At 41.7% G+C, this 17,080-nt stretch overlaps 1 protein-coding gene across 4 annotated transcripts; it reads right to left on the bottom strand.

The window, feature by feature from the left end:
* Positions 1 to 375: 375 nt before the first annotated feature.
* Positions 376 to 14,361, bottom strand: slc22a15 (solute carrier family 22 member 15). 4 transcript variants are annotated; one of them, XM_055927389.1, is made up of 13 exons: positions 8,508 to 8,692; positions 6,635 to 6,778; positions 6,338 to 6,470; positions 5,867 to 6,031; positions 5,561 to 5,690; positions 5,142 to 5,378; positions 4,803 to 4,943; positions 4,545 to 4,630; positions 4,357 to 4,465; positions 4,122 to 4,194; positions 3,375 to 3,533; positions 2,043 to 2,081; positions 376 to 1,932 (listed from the first exon to the last, which is right to left on the bottom strand). In XM_055927389.1, the coding sequence occupies exons 1-12, from the start codon at positions 8,589 to 8,591 to the stop codon at positions 2,067 to 2,069; spliced, it is 1,476 nt and encodes a 491-aa protein (XP_055783364.1). In that variant the 5' UTR covers positions 8,592 to 8,692; the 3' UTR covers positions 376 to 1,932; positions 2,043 to 2,066. The 4 variants fall into 4 exon arrangements, with proteins under 4 accessions (XP_055783364.1, XP_055783372.1, XP_055783358.1 ...); XM_055927397.1 differs by lacking the exons at positions 2,043 to 2,081; positions 8,508 to 8,692 and adding an exon at positions 14,311 to 14,361; XM_055927383.1 differs by having other exon boundaries at positions 376 to 2,081.
* Between the last annotated feature and the right edge of the window lie 2,719 nt (positions 14,362 to 17,080).

Here is a 17,080-nt window from a genome sequence, read left to right as displayed (position 1 = left end):
ATATTTATATGGAAACTGAAACAAACCATTTAAACTTCAGGGACTTGATTTATAAACGTTGCGTACACACAAAATATGCATGCCCGTTTTCACACAAAAGTTGGTATTTATACAAACTGAACTTAACATGAGAAAGTGCTATCCTCCCGCAAACTTTAGACCATGCATACAGTTTCTAGTGGTTGAAGTCCTGCATTGCAAGAAAGCAAAAGTAGCCTAGTAGTAGCCTATGTGAAAATATGACGACACCTATTCATAACAAAAAACAGGTAGGCCTGGCTAAATAAGATTCTATCATTTTCCATTAGTGATAAAAGAAGAAAATATATATCAATGCATCATCACATTCTAAAATAATTTGAAATAAGGCATATATATTTTCTATTATTTATTTAATTTCCACAATCATTTCACCTTTGATGGTTTCGAAATAGCCTACAGGCCGACAAGTTAAGATGGGACGAATGGTAGTCTATCACTCATTTAAAATTGTACCCACTTCCCAGTAGTAAATAGATAAGCTATTTCAAGCTGCCTATTTTGCTCTATGCGATAAGAAGCGCAGTTTAACAGACGGTTCACAGGCTACGTCCGAGTACTGTAATGTGAAATGTGTAGTGTAGATATTTAATTTATAAAACATAATACATATCAACCATTGCAGAATAAATTCCTCACCTTCTCTGGCCATGATGAGTTTATATTCTTGCAGTAGACATACAACAAATTACCACACGCTTCTCTCATTTAACTGGGATTATTAGGTAGAGCAACATTTTAATAGCTTATGTATCCGACAGGGTGCGCGGTTTATAACATACAGTAGAATTTGACAGGTGAACAGACAGTTGATATTTTTGCGTTGACGTGTGTAAGCTGCCACTAAGGTCACTGTTTACATTTGACAGAGTAAACAATGTATCAGAATTCGCGGGCAGTGCAGGAAATTTAGGTTCGGGAAAAGGATAATTAAACGATCCGTTTACAGGTCCACAAAAACATGCAATTGTTTTTGTCTTTCAGAAAATGTCAAATACCCCAAATTTACTCCACCTGAAAAACACCCATCATTTACCTTTTAACGCCCTTGTCTGTATAGTTTGGAAGTATTGGAATTAGGCCAAGACGATATCTAAAAGAAATAGCAATACAAACATTTGGCCAATCCCTCCAAAGACATGTGATCAAGGTCACCATTACCAATTTGTAAGTCGCTCTGGATAAGAGCGTCTGCTAAATGACTTAAATGTAAATGTATTTCCTTTAGATATCGTCTTGGCCTAATTCCAATACTTCCAAACTATACAGAAAATAAGGGCGTTATTGTCCTCACAAAAGGTGAATGATGGGCGTTTTCAGGTGGAGAAAATGCTCGTTCAGTTTTATGACAGGTCTGATTTACAATGGGAAACCTGCATATGAATGGCGTGTGCCAAGTTAATAAACCTCAATATTTTTGTGCGTGCAGTTTTCAGAAATGGCGCATGCGGCTATTTAGTGTTAAATGTACGCAACAATTATAAATTAGGCCCCAATGACTACTTGGCAATGTAGAAGCTGAAAACTTTGGCAGTAATTGTAGTTCTCTTCCATTTGATACCACATGATTACTTGATCAATTCACTGCGGATAAACTGCGATTTTCACTGTAAAGTACAAAAAGTATCACACATACAAAGAGAGAAACAAAATAACACGAAAACATTGTAAACATATGCCGTTCCCTGTAGAAATGGACCACCATCCATCACGGCATGACCCGTCCTTGCTTCACCATGGAAACAGAGCACATCGGGTCCCTTGTGAGAAAGCACTTGTGTGTGGACAGGCTTCGAGAGTCTCTCCTGTCGGATTGCCTCTGACTTCTCTTGTTCAAAGAGTGAGTCACTGATTGTGGTTGGTTTTCGATTGGTCCTCTTCAAACAAGTGTGTCTGTATAACGGAACACAAACCAATCAACCCAAGATACAGAATGTAAAGCAGGAATTACATTTAAGATCATTGTAAACTTGCATTTGGATAGGGGGCGTAACTAGTCTCACCTGACCATCCTTCTCAATCCCGTCTCAACTATTGGAAGTCTGGAGAACATCAATACTGGATTTTCATTTGAATGGGAGCGCTGGCATTCAGAACTTGAATTTGCCCTCAGGAGAGACATTTCCTTGTTTTTCATTTATTTTAATTTTTTTATATTTTCCTACAGTGTCAGACATAGGCTTGCTAGCTTGTTTTAAAAATCAGTCACAAACTCCGTTTGGAGCACCACCGATGCAAAACATGTGATGGGTTGCCACAATCAAACCATTCACTAGTTATATTCCACCCCTTTATATTTTCTTCCTGAGGAGAACGTCACCAGGCTTTCGAACTACAGTACAAGTAAAATTTGACACACCCACTCATTCAAGGGTTTTTATTTTTAACATTTTCTACATTGTAGAATAATAGTGAAGACATGAAAACTATGAAACATGGAATCATGTAGTAACCAAAAAAAAGTATTAAATTAAAATACATTTTATATTTGAGATTCTTCAAAGTCCCCACCCAAATGTCAAGAACTTTTAAACGTTTCTTCAAGTGCAGTCGTAAAAAACGTCAAGCGCTATGATGAAACTGGCTCTCATAAGGACCGCCACAGGAAAGGAAGACCCCGAGTTACCTCTGTTGCAGAGGATAAGTTCATTAGTTACCAGCCTCAGAAATGGCTGCCCAAATAAATGATTCACAGAGTTGAAGTAACAGCAACTGTTCAGAGGAGACTGCATGAAATCAGGCCTTCCTGGTCAAATTGCTGCAAAGAAACCACTACTAAAAGGACACCAATAAGAGACTTGCTCGGGCCAAGAAACACGAGCAATGGACATTAGACCGGTGGAAATCTTTCCTTTGGTCTGATGAGTCCAAATTTTAGATTTTTGGTTCCAACCGCTGTATCTTTGTGAGACGCAGAGTAGGTAAACGGATGATCTCTGAATGGATAGTTCCCACCAGAGTGGAGGAAAAGCAGCCAACAAGCCCTCAGCATATGTGGGAACTCCTTCAAGACTGTTGGAAAAGCATTCCAGGTGAAGCTGATTGAGAGAATGCCAAGAGTGTGCAAAGCTGTCAAAGCAACGGGTGGCTCCCTGGAAGAATCTCAAATATATTTAGATATGTTTAACAATTTTGTTTGGTTACTACATGATTCCATGTGTTCTGCCATAGTTTTGATGTCTTCACTATTAGTCTACAATGTAGAAAATAGTCAAAGAAAAACCCTTGAATGAGTAGCTGTGTCCAAACTTTTGACTGGTACTGCATGTGAGAAGCTCGACGTCCGAAGCTAGGGGGTAACTTACCCAATATAATGAACCGAGTTATGATCCTACCTTGGTCTCTACAATGCGGTGGTAAGCAGGGCTGCTGAGCTCCTCTAGTGTCTCTGAGATGGGTTTGTTAAGCGTCTCAGGGAGAAGGAGACCCAGGCAGCCAGCAGAGATTCCACTGAGACAGAACACCAGGAAGGGCATAGAGGTGTGTAAGTCTCTCTGAAACACATAGCAAACAAAACACAGCTTAAGCTTGAGGGGTTCAAATGAATACCGTTCAACTGTACTGCCTGCGGCTATGGAACCCTGACCTGTTCACCGGAAGTGCTACCTGTCCCAACCCTGCTGTTTTCAACTCTCTAGAGACCGCAGGAGCAGTAGAGATACTCTTAATGATTGGCTATGAAAATCCAACTGACATTTACTCCTGAGGTGCTAACTTGCTGCACCCTCGACAACTACTGTGATCATTATTATTTGACCATGCTTGTCATTTATGAACATTTGACTATCTTGGCCATGTTCTGTTATAATCTCCACCTGGCAGCCAGAAGAGGACTGGCCACCCCTCATAGCCTGGTTCCTCTAGGTTTCTTCCTAGGTTTTGGCCTTTCCTAGCCACTGTGCTTCTACACCTGCATTGCTTGCTGTTTGGGGTTTTAGGCTGGGTTTCTGTACAGCACTTTGAGATATCAGCTGATGTAAGAAGGGCTATATAACTACATTTGATTTGATTACAATTGTGACAACAAAAAAAGACTGATGAATTTTATCCCTCGTCATATTAATGATATTCTGCTGACGTACCATAGAGGGCACAAAAGGGGCCAGGATCCCTCCGACTCTGCAAGACATTGAGCAGACCCCAAGACCAGCGTTCCTGACATCAAGACAAAGCACTTAACATTATTTAAACACCTCTCCAACATACCGTACAAAACCATATTGCATTGTGAGAATTGACACTCAAAAATGGGAGAACGGCACCCTCTACTGTACTTTATAGAAGTAATTTAGTGGGATCTGTTTGCACTGCACTCACCTTACAACAGTGGGGTACAGTTCAGTAGTGTAGACATACACTATGTTGAAAGCCGCACTGACCAACAGCTTTCCTAACAAAGCTAAAGAAGTAGCATTGAACACCGGCCCTAAATAATAAACAAATAGATTAATAAGCAAAATAATGAATCAAATCTATCTAATATACTGTAGATGGAATGCTCTTACCAGCAGTTACTGGGACCAGCATGGTGCATAGACATGACAAGCCAGCTAAACCCAGAAAGCTGGCCATGGTTTTCCTTCTCCCAGCCCTAACAAACAGGCACAAATTCCAACTGTTTAGCGCAGCTGAGGAGAATATATGGTCTTGTGAAACTATTACGATTCAACTTCTGAATTTTTAACCATAAATCAAGACATTTATTCAGTGCACCACTGACACTTTAATTCATAGAATATCATCACAGGTGGTGAGAATCTTACCACTGCTTGTTTATGAAATAGATACAGAGAGGGTAGGCCGGGAGCTCCACTAGTCCATACATGGCAACACTGAAGTAGCGGTTCCCACTTTCCTCACTGGCATTCATGGTCAGCCCATAGTACACCAGGCTGCAGGAATACCTAAAGCACATCCACAGACAGTGTCAATCTAAGGTTGGTTATGTTTAAAGTCTTCAGTGTGAAAGGTCTTTAAAACAACATATACTGAACATAAGCATCATTGTGAGCTGTTGATACTATCTGTGCACTATTAATGACCTTGCAAAAAGCGAGTCCCTCTGATTTCCCAGTGGTTCAGCTCATGAGGTGCTAACTCACCAGACATACATGAGCACCACGGTTCTCCAGCGGAGCACTGTGTGGGTGAACAGGTCGAGGAAGCCAGGGCTATTGTTGCCCTGGTTACCAGTCTTGACAGAGCCAGGACACATTCGGAGCTTTACTTTGGCTGCAGCATTGCTGTTCCCATTCCGCACAGCTATGTACTGCAAAACCTCCTCCGCCTTCTCCGTGTAACCACGGGAATACAGCCAGCGTGGAGACTCCGGGAGAGTCCTGCCTCAGCCAGAAAAACAAGAACAAGAAATTTAAACAGGAGACGAAAAGGTCAACTTGCTATTTGTTTCATCAGCAAACTACAGTCTCACACATGCGGTAAAATGTATTGGGAAAGGTGTCAGTAAAGGTTCTAATGCAATTGCTTTCTTGGAATAATCATCCTAAAAAAAGTTACTTACACACAAAGTAGAAAAAACAGGACACCAGGAGAATTAGCTGCTGTTGCCAGGGTACGCCATGGTCTGATATAGTAGCCAAGGGCACCAAACAGGGCAATACCCACAGCAAAGGTCATATTAGTCAAGGTCCCTGAAAAACAAACACCAGAGACAACTTTTAAATCATTTAGAAAAATCACTTTCCAATAGTGTCAGACCACTTTCTTATGTCGACAGACTGACTACAATTGACCCTTTGTCCAATCCTTGTCCCACCTTCCTTAGTTACTGTAGCTGGTAAACATTTGTCATAATGATTATTTGTACCTGTCATGGCCCAGTAGGCCTTGCCCACATACTCCTGGGTGAGCACAAAACAGACGAGGGACATACCCCCATTCATCAGACCCACCAGCAGGCGCGACAACGCAAACACCTCATAGCTGGGAGCAAAGGCTGTGGCATAGCCAAACACCACCTCAAAGAACAGAGCTGAGAGAGAGAGAAACAGAGAGCAAAAAAGTTGGTTTGTCAAAGAGAAAGTTGATAAAAGAGCATGTTATCAATGATGTAGCAGTCCACAAGCAAAATGTTTTTTTTTTAAATTATGAATGATGAGGCCTAACCATAGCTCTCAGATGTTTACCAGTGACACTATTAGCTGGGCTGAAAAGTAGCCTGCAAGGAAGCAGGTCAGAACAACATTTCCTAATGGCTGCTATATCATATCAGCCAGTCAAATATTTGAGGATATGGATTAAGATCAAAATATGAAAAGTTGTGAACCTCATTTGTCACCTGTTAGGAAGACTGGTTTCCTTCCAATCTTGTCAGAGAGGGGTCCAAAAAACACATTTCCAATCAAGACCCCAGCGAAGAACAAAGAGCCTGCCAAGCTGACCTTGTAAGCCTGTTGCTTTAGAAGGAACCACTAAGAGAAAAGGAAGGAAAGAGACAGGAAGATGGCATTCATATATTATCATTGTGTAGATTATTTTTAAATGTGTTAAATTCCTTACACAGGTGTAAATGACGCTACATTCTCAAACACGGCACATTTTTGCTCCTATTGAATCATGAACGGTAACCGCTCACCTCCGTCACGATGGAGTTGACATCCTCTGTAAATGTAACGTGTTTGATGAGCTCCTCATAGTTGGAGTGGTCACCTTGTTCAATGTGGTATTCTGGTATAGCGCCAATGAGCACAATGAGCATGGACTGGCATGCCATATACACCTGGAAAACAAAACCAAGCTGAGTGCCAAGCAAGTAATAAAGACCTAGCTACCCAAGTGATCTATCCATCAATGGTATTTAATTAGCTATCTCCTTTCACACATTCTGCAATTGAACAGCCTGACCTGCTCAAATCCTCTGAAATTCCGGAGATTGGCATGGCAGAGCTGGGGAGCTCGGAGGTACAGGAACGCATAAAAAATAACCCACCTTTATAATAAAGCATTGAATGTATATCAACACATTTTCCGAGTGACATAGGGCAGAAGAGTAGAGCCACTTACAAATGTTACACACATGGGGAAATTTTTTGGGGGGCCTTTATAGGCGCATTTCATGCAATTCTTCGTCATTTTACATGACAATCTTTTTTTAATGCCGTGTTCAAAACTGGGAACACGGAGCTGGAAAATCTCCGACTTCAGTACGTTTAAGTCAACTGGGAAATAGGGAAAAACAAGCTCCGACTGGGAAAATTTGTTTGGGACGTTTATCTAACTCGGAATTCTAAGTGGGGAACAACCTGAAGATGGATCACTGACGTCATGATTCGACCTCGTTTCCTCCCCCTGAGTTACCAGTTTTCTTGAAAGAACCATTATACCGCACAAATGATCGAAATGACAAGATACTTTGACACCGAAACTGAGATCAGTGAAAACGACCTTGTCTTGAATCCATCAATTTCCTAGGCCTAGATTTATGGAGACAATGAGGAAAATATATTTCAAAAAATGCTTTAGTTTCACCCAATGATATGCAGCTCACTCGCTGGTGATGGCATATTAGTGATCGCGTTAATTAGAATTTTTACATTGCAAAAAGTTACAATTATCGTTTATGCCACTAGAGGTAAAGTATTCAACCAAATAGGTTCCGGAACGACACCCACAGGTGTCAGATCCTGTTCCGGCAGTCATTTAGCAAATGCTCTTATCCAAAGCGACTTACAGGAGCAATTAGGGTTAAGTGCCTTGCTCAAGGGCAGAGACATTTTCCAACTAGCCGGCTCAGAGATTCGAACCAGCAACCTTTCGGTTATTGGCCCAACGGTCTTAACCGCTAACTTACCAGTTGTGAAGGAAGTTGTCATGGTAAGTGAATTTGTGTTTATACAAGTCCTTCCGCTCTCACCTACCGTCCACCAATCATGTCAATGCAGAGCTACATGAGACCTCATTTTTACAAAATTTGAGATGCGCATGGCGATGCGGTGCTCAATTTGTCCTCTGCGTGCCTCCAGAGACTTGGCAATTGCGTCACACACCCATACAGCGCCTCCGAAAACATTTTCGGATCAAGCATAAATTGGCTCTTAGATATTGGGTTATAGGATAAACCATTTGTCATATTTCATTTATAAGTTATATTCTTCAAGAACTGAGTAAAATTAATTAAAATGGCCATTAAACAGCAGGAAATATTGCAGACTGTGGCTTTAATGGGTATGCAAATGACGGTAGAGATAGCTAGCTAGGATTCAACAAGCTACTTCAAAGCTTCTGTGATTTCATTATCTAGCCAAATAACGTTAGCTAAGTAGTTTAGCTATGGCTGGATAACAATAACAGCGAGACTACTAGCTGGCTTACCCCACACTAAGTTTGACGACATACTATAATGCATTCAGAAAATATAGTAAATGTATTAGATTGCTAGCTAATACAGCTAACTAGCTGTGGGTGGCATACGTTTTCCACGGAAAAAAGGAAAGTTAATAAAAACAAACCTGTAGCAACACAAGAACCAACACCATCTGCTTCTGATATGATCCGAATTCTCCGACTAGTTGAAATGCCTCTTCTAAATCCATTCCAAGAGGAAACAATATTCAAGCACATCACACCAATTTGACAGACTACGCAAACATCATTTCGCAGACGTGGATTACTATCACATGTTATCATATAGGGAAGCGGATTGGTCAACAGAATACGGCGCATGCGCAGCAGTAACCAATTGGGCGAATTCGTTCTGAACGTATCCGGCGGATGGAATGGATAAACTGTGATCAATTGGAGGCTAAAGAAAAGAGCGTATAGAACTCTGAGATAGCCTCCAGGCAGTGGCGACCCATCATTCAGGGCAGGTTTTGAGCCCCACATTTTTAGCATGTTATTTTGGCATTTATACGTGTCACATATCAGTTTGCAATAAATGTAAAAAAAAAAAAAAAAACAAGTTAATAAAGCTGCATACAAACTTGGTCCCTTTTTTATTCCTTGAGTAAGCCACCTCAAAATGCTGGTGTTTTAGCCTAGCTCTGTGCTTTCAAATCAAATTTTATTGGCCACATACACATGTTTAGCAGATGTTATTGCGGGTTTAGCAAAATGCTTGTAATGCTTTTTCCGAGTTCTGTGGTGATGGGGCAGCCAGCGGAAAATATGGAGCGTAGGGGTTGGTAATGTTCTCTAGTTGCGCCGTGATTGGCTCAGTGTTCTGTCACTCATGGGGACACTACGACACCGCAAAATCTAAGGGTAGAGCTAAAAAATTCATGCCCCTTCGGTGCTGCCATAGAATTACATTAGAAGTGCCCATCAAAGAAGGCTCAAGGTCAATGGCCACAGATAAAATTACTCAAATCACATTATACAGTGGCAAGCAAAATTATGTGAACCCTTTGGAATTACCTGGAATTATGCATAAATTGGTCATAAAATTTGATCTGAGTCAAATCAAATCAAATAGTATTGGTCACATACACATGGTTAGCAAATGTTAATGCGAGTGTAGTGAAATGCTTGTGCTTCTAGTTCTGACAGTGCAGTAATATCGAACAAGTAATCTAACAATTTCACAACAACTACCTTATACACACAAGTGTAAAGGGATGAATAAGAATATGTACATAAATATATGGATGAGCGATGGCCGAACGGCATAGGCAAGATGCAGTAGATGGTATAGAGTACAGTATATACATATGAGATGAGTAATGTAGGGTATGTAAACATTACATAAACTGGCATTCTTTAAAGTGACTAGTGATACATTTATTACATCTAATTATTAAAGTGGCTAGAGATTTGAGTCTGTATGTTGGCAGCAGCCACTCAATGTTAGTGATGGCTGTTTAACAATCTGATGGCCTTGAGACAGAAGCTGTTTTTCAGTCTCTCGGTCCCAGCTTTGATGCACCTGTACTGACCTCGCCTTCTGGATGATAGCGGGGTGAACAGGCAGTGGCTAGGGTGGTTGTTGTCCTTGATGATCTTTTTGGCCTTCCTGTGACATCGGGTGGTGTAGGCGTCCTGGAGGGCAGGTAGTTTGCCCCTGGTGATGCGTTGTGCAGACCGCACTACCCTCTGTAGAGCCTTACGGTTGTGGGCGGAGCAGTTGCCGTACCAGGCTGTGATACAGCCCGACAGAATGCCCTCGGTTGTGCATCTGTAAAGGTTTGTGAATGTTTTTGGTGACAAGCCAAATTTCTTCAGCCTCTTGAGGTTGAAGAGGCGCTACTGCGCCTTCTTCACTACGCTGTCTGTGTGGGTGGACCATTTCAGTTTGTCCGTGATGTGTACGCTGAGGAACTTAAAACCTTCCACCTTCTCCAATACTGTCCCGTCGATGTGGATAGGGGGGTGCTCTCTCTGCTGTTTCCTGAAGTCCACGATCATCTCCTTTGTTTTGTTGACGTTGAGTGTGAGGTTATTTTCCTGACATCACACTCCGAGGGCCCTCACTTCCTCCCTGTAGGCCGTCTCGTCGTTGTTGGTAATCAAGCCTACCACTGTAGTGTCGTCTGCAAACTTTATGATTGAGTTGGAAGCGTGCATGGCCACGCAGTCATGGGTGAACAGGGAGTACAGGAGAGGGCTGAGAATGCACCCTTGTGGGGCCCCACAACAACAGACAAACACAGTTTGCTTAAACTAGTAACACAAACAATTATACGTTTTCATGTCTCTATTGAACACTATGTAAACATTCACAGTGCAGGGTGGGAAAAGTACGTGATCCCTTAGATTTATTAACTGGTTGACCCTCTTTTGGCAGCAATAACCTCAACCAAACGTTTTCTGTAGTTGTGGATCAGACCTGCACAACAGTCAGGAGGAATTTTGGACCATTCCTCTTTACAAAACTGTTTCACATCATCAATATTCTTGGGATGTCTGGTGTGAACCTCTCTCGAGGTCATGCCACAGCATCTCAATTGAGTTGAGGACAAGACTCTGACTGGGCCACTGCAGAAGGCATATTTTCTTCTGTTGAAGCCATTCTGTTGTTGATTTAATTCTGTGTTTTGGGTTGTTGTCCTGTTGCATCACCCAACTTATGTTGAGCTTCAATTAGCGGACAGATATCCTTACATTCTCCTGCAAAATGTCTTGATAAACTTGGAAATTCATTTTTCCGTCGATGATAGCAAACATTTCCAGGCCCTGAGACAGCAAAGCAGCCCCAAGCCATGATGCTCCCTCCACCATACTGTACAGTTGGGATGAGGTTTTGATGTTGGAGTGCTGCGCCTTTTTTTATCTACACATAGTGTTGTGTGTTCCTTCCAAATAACTGAACTTTAGTTTCATTTTTTGCCAGTAGCACTGCTGAACATCCAGGTGCTCTTTTGCGAACTTCAGACGTGCAGAAATGTTTTCTTTTGGACAGCAGTGGCATCTTCCGTAGTGTTCTCCCATGAACACCATTCTTGTTTAGTGTTTCACGTATCGTGTTCCAGAGATTTCTGTAAGTCTTTAGCTGACACTCTAGGATTCTTCTTAACCTCATTGAGCATTCTGCGCTGTGCTCTGGCAGTCATCTTTGCAGGACAGCCCCTCATAGGGAGAGTAGCAACAGTGCTGAACTTTCTCTATTTATATACAATTTGTCTTACAGTGGACTAATGAACATCAAGGCTTTTGGAGATACTTTTATAAGTCTTTCCAGCTTTATGCAAGTCAAAACAACTGGAAAGTCGGAACTAGGAAATCTGACTTCAGTGAGTTCAAGACAACTGAGGACTCGGGAAAAAACGAGCTCCAACTAGGAAAATTCGTTTTGAACGGTCATCCAACTCGGAATTGCAAGTCGGGAACTCTGGCCTCTTTCTAGAGCTCTGACCTGAAGATCACTGATGTCATCATGATTCAACCTTGTTTTTCCAGAGTTCCCAGTTGTCTTGAAAGCACTATAAATCCAGAGAATGCCAGACTTTGATGACAAAGTGTCAACACAAGATTTCCCCACGAAGGACTGCTGCGCTGTTCAAGTGAGCACAGCACAACAAGGTGAGTCCAAAAATGTCTTGTATGCTGCTGCATAAATGATGTAATATCCCAGGGGTATACTATCTGTAGCTAAGAAAATAATACTAAGTGTATGTTGTGTAGTAAGCTGTTATTAACCCATGTGCCTCACCCTAATAATTTGGTCACTTTTCCCCTCATAATTTAGCCTACTGTTCTGACTTGGTGGTGCACATGTAGCCTATAGCCTATTTTAGAGAAATGTAATCTTCGATTATTGTAAGAGCTTTCATTGTCTGCTTATATGCCCCATTTATTTATCCAACGGTTCTGACTTGCTGTACAGGGAGAATACTGTAAGAACGGCCCATGTTCTGAATTATGTCGCTGTACATTTCAAAAGTGCTGAGCAAATAGTTATATTGACTATGTCCGTCCTAGCTCGCTCATTAATGTCTTAATTGAAATTACAAATTACCTCTTATCCGCTCGTCGTGACCTTATGCCATAGTTTGTACATTAAATTATTCATAGAAACCACATTTGTTTAAGCAAGTCAGCCATATCAGCTGTTTTTTTTTAAAAAAGGCAGTAACTGAGGCTGAATGAACTGTTTTACTGTCAGACGAGCCTCAGCTGATAACCAGGTGTAGCAGTGGTAAGGTGTTGGGACTGCTGTTGGGACAGTTTTATTTAGACCCAAACAGTTTGTGGGCACCGTTTGAATGCAATTAATGTCTTGTTTATTGTTGTGTAGTGGCTTTGCTGGCATGCATCCACCCATTTTTGGGGGGTAGTTTGCCCCACCAAGATTTACATGCTAAAATCAGCGCTGGATCCAGGCACATGCTCATTGCTCACATTGAGCACTCAAAACTATATATATTTTTTTAAATCTTACAAAACTCGTAATGGTTATGTAATAAACCAAAACGTGTTTCTTACAAGTGTAGCAGGTTGTTAACTCCGCAAACAACGTTTCCAGTCCGAGAATGAGAATGGTAAATGACGAATTAATACATGCATTAACAGAAATCAATGTAACCAAATAACGGGGGATTAACAGTACATTTCCTAGGACTATTAGTGGCATATGTAATGGGGAATTGATCAAAAACAAAAAAATCAAAGCGTAAACATTTCACACAATGAAACATGAATGCACAAGAATTGGCGGGAGACAGCTGAGTGCATTCCGGAGAGAGACTCACCATATCTTAGCCACACACCCCTGACAGTCACAACTCAATCAGTTAGACCTATTGCCACACTCACTACCCAAATTGCGGTCTTCCCAAGTAGGCATAGGCCAACACGTTTGTGATTTGAATCAATTCACAGCAAAACATTTTTAAAGAAGCTAATGATCATCTGTAGCTAAGTAATGCTCCCTGGTGAAGTATTTTGAATGATTTTATTTAAACAGGAGTAATTATAGCCTATACTTTTGGCGAAATACCAATTCTCTTTAGGGGAATCCAGCTACTAACAGTGCACTGTGCACCCGCCAATTTTCCTTTCCAATTCGCAAGAGGCTGAAACCAGAGATCTGTATATAATGACGAAATGCTCATATATCCGCAATGGGAGTCTTTGTTCCAAAGGCGGGAATGCAGCAGTGTTGCCAATTTAGCGACTTTGTCGCTATATTTAGTGAGGATTCAGACTCCTCTAGCGACACATTTTTAAAAAATCGACTAGCGACAAATCTAGCGACTTTTTCTGGTGTTATTGGAGACTCTGACGTGAAAGCACGTATCGTTCTTCCTCTTCTCAACAAGCAGCCCCGTCCCAAAGCACTCACAGGCGGCCCAGTCCCTCACGGGTCCAGTCAGAGCAGAAGATGTTCACCCCTCCGCGTCCAGACTACAAATGAATCGTGCAGCGGGAAGCAGCCTCTGCTGATCCCGCCCTGGTTTACATAAAAAAAAACGTTGTTTTTTTTTACCTGAATTAGTGCCAGACTAGTTACCATAATTTTCTCACATTGCCATTGACAGTTTTTTCTATTGTCTCGTTTTGGTCCATTTAGACGGAATACAAAAAAATAAAATAAATAAATGTTATGGTTAAAATGTTCATGTTTGACTGTGACTTGTTGTGGACTCCTAAGTGGACCATAAGGTTAAAAACCAAACTAAACTAAAATACAAAACCCCCAAAAATTAAATAAAATAAAAAACTAAGTAACTCCGCCAGTGTCTCTTTTGGGTCACTTTTGCCGGTCCCAAGCTAGGATAAAGGAGGAGGGTTGGAATTGTGACATAAAAAAAACAAGAATCGACAGAATAAAGTTCATTTGTAGTTCTAAACATATTTAGGGTGTTTTTTACTCACTTTTTGTCTCTCCCACGACGTTATTCCTTTCTCCTACAGCGTCCATCACAAATACATGCACATGGTCAATTATGCAAATTAGGCGATGACATCATATAGCGACTTCTAGCGACTTTTAGGACAGCCAATAGCTACTTTCCTTACTGAGGAGTTGGCAACACTGGAAGGCAGGCGACAAGCTTAGGTCTGCATATTATGCACATGGAAAAGCGTTGGGCTTATTCTGGACACATTTTGGCGAGTGAGTTCTCTCGTTTCGCCTCTTCCTATCTGCCGAAACGACACTATATTACCAAAAGTATGTGGACACCTGCTCGTCGAACAACTTATTCCAAAATCAAGGGCATTAATATGGAGTTGGTCCCTCTTTTGCTGCTATAACAGCCTCCACTCTTCTGGGAAGGCTTTCCACTAGATGTTGTAACATTGCTGTGGGGACTTGCTTCCATTCAGCCACAAGATAATTAGTGAGGTCGGGCACTGATGTTGGGCGATTAGGCCTGGCTCGCTGTCGGAGTTCCAATTCCTCCCAAAGGTGTTTTATGGGGTCGAGGTCAGGGCTCTGTGCAGGTCAGTCAAATTGTTCCACACCGATCTCTACAAACCATTTCTGTATGGACCTCGCTTTGTGCACGGGGGCATTATCATGCTGAAACAGGAAAGGACCATTATACAGTTCAAGTCGGAAGTTTACATACACCTCAGCCAAATACATTTAAACTCAGTTTTTCCACAATTCCTGACATTTAATCCCTGTAAAAAATTCCTCATCTTAGGTCAGTTAGGATCACCACTTTATTTTAAGAATGTGAATGTCAGAATAATAGTAGAGAATGATTTATTTCAACTTTTATTTATTTCATCACATTCCCAGTGGGTCAGAAGTTTACATACATACTCAATTAGTATTTGGTAGCATTGCCTTTAAATTGTTTAACTTGGGTAAAATGTTTCAGGTAGCCTTCCACAAGCTTCCCACAATAAGTTGGGTGAATTTTGGCCCATTTCTCCTGACAGAGCTGGTGTAACTGAGTCAGGTTTGTAGGCCTCCTTGCTCGCACAAGCTTTTTCAATTCTGCCCACACATTTTCTATGGGATTGAGGTCTGGGCTTTGTGATGGCCACCAATACCTTGACTTTGTTGTCCTTAAGGCATTTTGCCACAACTTTGGAAGTATGCTTGGGGTCATTGTCCATTTGGAAGACCCATTTGTGACCAAGCTTTAACTTCCTGACGGATGTCTTGAGATGTTGCTTCAATATATCCACATCATTTTCCTCCCTCATGATGCCATCTATTTTGTGACGTGCACCAGTCCCTCCTGCAGCAAAGCACCCCCACAACATGATGCTGCCACCCCCGTGCTTCACGGTTGGGATGGTGTTCTTCGGATTGCAAGCCTCCCCCTTTTTCCTCCAAACATAATGATTGTCATTATGGCCAAACAGTTCTATTTTTGTTTAATCAGACCAGAGGCAGGAAACTGACTTGTTGGAAAGGTGCCATCCTATGGCGGTGCCACGTTGTAAGTCACTTAGCTCTTAAGTAAGGCCATTCTACTGCCAATGTTTGTCTATGGAGATCACATGGCTGTGTGCTCGATTTAATACACCTGTCACTAACGGGTGTGGCTGAAATAGTCTAATCCACTAATTGGAAGGGGTGTCCCAATAATTTTGTATATGCAGTGCATTCGGAAATTATTCAGACTGATTGCCTTTTTCCACATTTTGTTACGATACAGTCTTACTCTAAAATTGAAATTGTTTTCCTCAGCAATCTATTCACAATAGCCCATAATGACGAAAACGACAATTTTTTGGGGCTAATTTATTAAAAATTAAAAACAGAAATACCTTACACAAGTATTCAGACCCTTTGCTATGAAACTCAAAATTGAGCTAAGGTGCATCCTGTTTCCATTGATTATCCTTGATATGTTTCTATAACGTGATAAGAATCCACCTGTGGTAAATTTAATTGATTGGACATGATTTGGAAAGGCACACACCTGTCTATATAAAGGTTCCACCGTTGACAGTGCATGTCAGAGTAAAAACCAAGCTATGAGGTTGAAGGAATAATCCGTAGAGCTCCGAGACAGGATTGTGTTGAGGCACAGATCTGGGGAAGGGTACCAAAATATTTCTGCAGCATTGAAGGTCCCTAAGAACACAGTCGCCTCCATCATTCTTAAATGGAAGAGGTTTGGAACCACCAAGACTCCTTCTAGAACTGGCCAAACTGAGCAATCAGGGGAGAACGGCCTTGGTCAGGGAGGTGACCAAGAACCCGATGGTTACTCTGACAGAGCTCCAGAGTTCTTCTGTGGAGATGGGAGAACCTTCCAGAAGGACAACGATCTCTGCAGCACTCCACCAATCAGGCCTTTATGGTAGAGTGGCCAGATGGAAGCCACTCCTCAGTAAAAGGCACATGGCAGCCCGCTTGGAGTTTGCCAAAAGGCACCTAAAAGATTCTCAGACCATGAGAAACAAGATTCTCTGGTCTGATGAAACCAAGATTGAACTGTCTGGAGGAAACCTGGCACCATCCCTACGGTGAAAAATGGTGGTGGCAACATAATCATGCTGTGGGGATGTTTTTCAGTGGCAGGGACTGGGAGACTAGTCAGGATTGAGGGAAAGATGAACGGAGCAAAGTACAGAGAAATCCTTGATGAAAACCTGCTCCAGAGCGTTCAGGACCTCAGACTGAGGCAAAGGTTCACCTTCCAACAAGACAACAACCCTAAGCACACAGCCAAGA

This window comes from Salvelinus fontinalis, chromosome 1 (genome assembly GCF_029448725.1).
Source record: "Salvelinus fontinalis isolate EN_2023a chromosome 1, ASM2944872v1, whole genome shotgun sequence".
Lineage (NCBI taxonomy): Eukaryota > Metazoa > Chordata > Actinopteri > Salmoniformes > Salmonidae > Salvelinus > Salvelinus fontinalis.
Note: the sequence above shows the minus strand (reverse complement) of the source record. Positions and strands in the feature narration are given on the sequence as shown.

What these genes read in the sequence shown, in the direction of transcription:
- slc22a15 (XM_055927375.1), bottom strand. Translation starts at nt 8,591, where the DNA reads ATGGATTTAGAAGAGGCATTTCAACTAGTCGGAGAATTCGGATCATAT. An exon ending in GAAACCAGTCTTCCTAACAG is followed by an intron (nt 6,032 to 6,337) that starts GTGACAAATGAG and finishes TCTCTCTCTCAG; the next exon opens with CTCTGTTCTTTGAGGTGGTG. An exon ending in GCTGGTCCCAGTAACTGCTG is followed by an intron (nt 4,466 to 4,544) that starts GTAAGAGCATTC and finishes TTTATTATTTAG; the next exon opens with GGCCGGTGTTCAATGCTACT.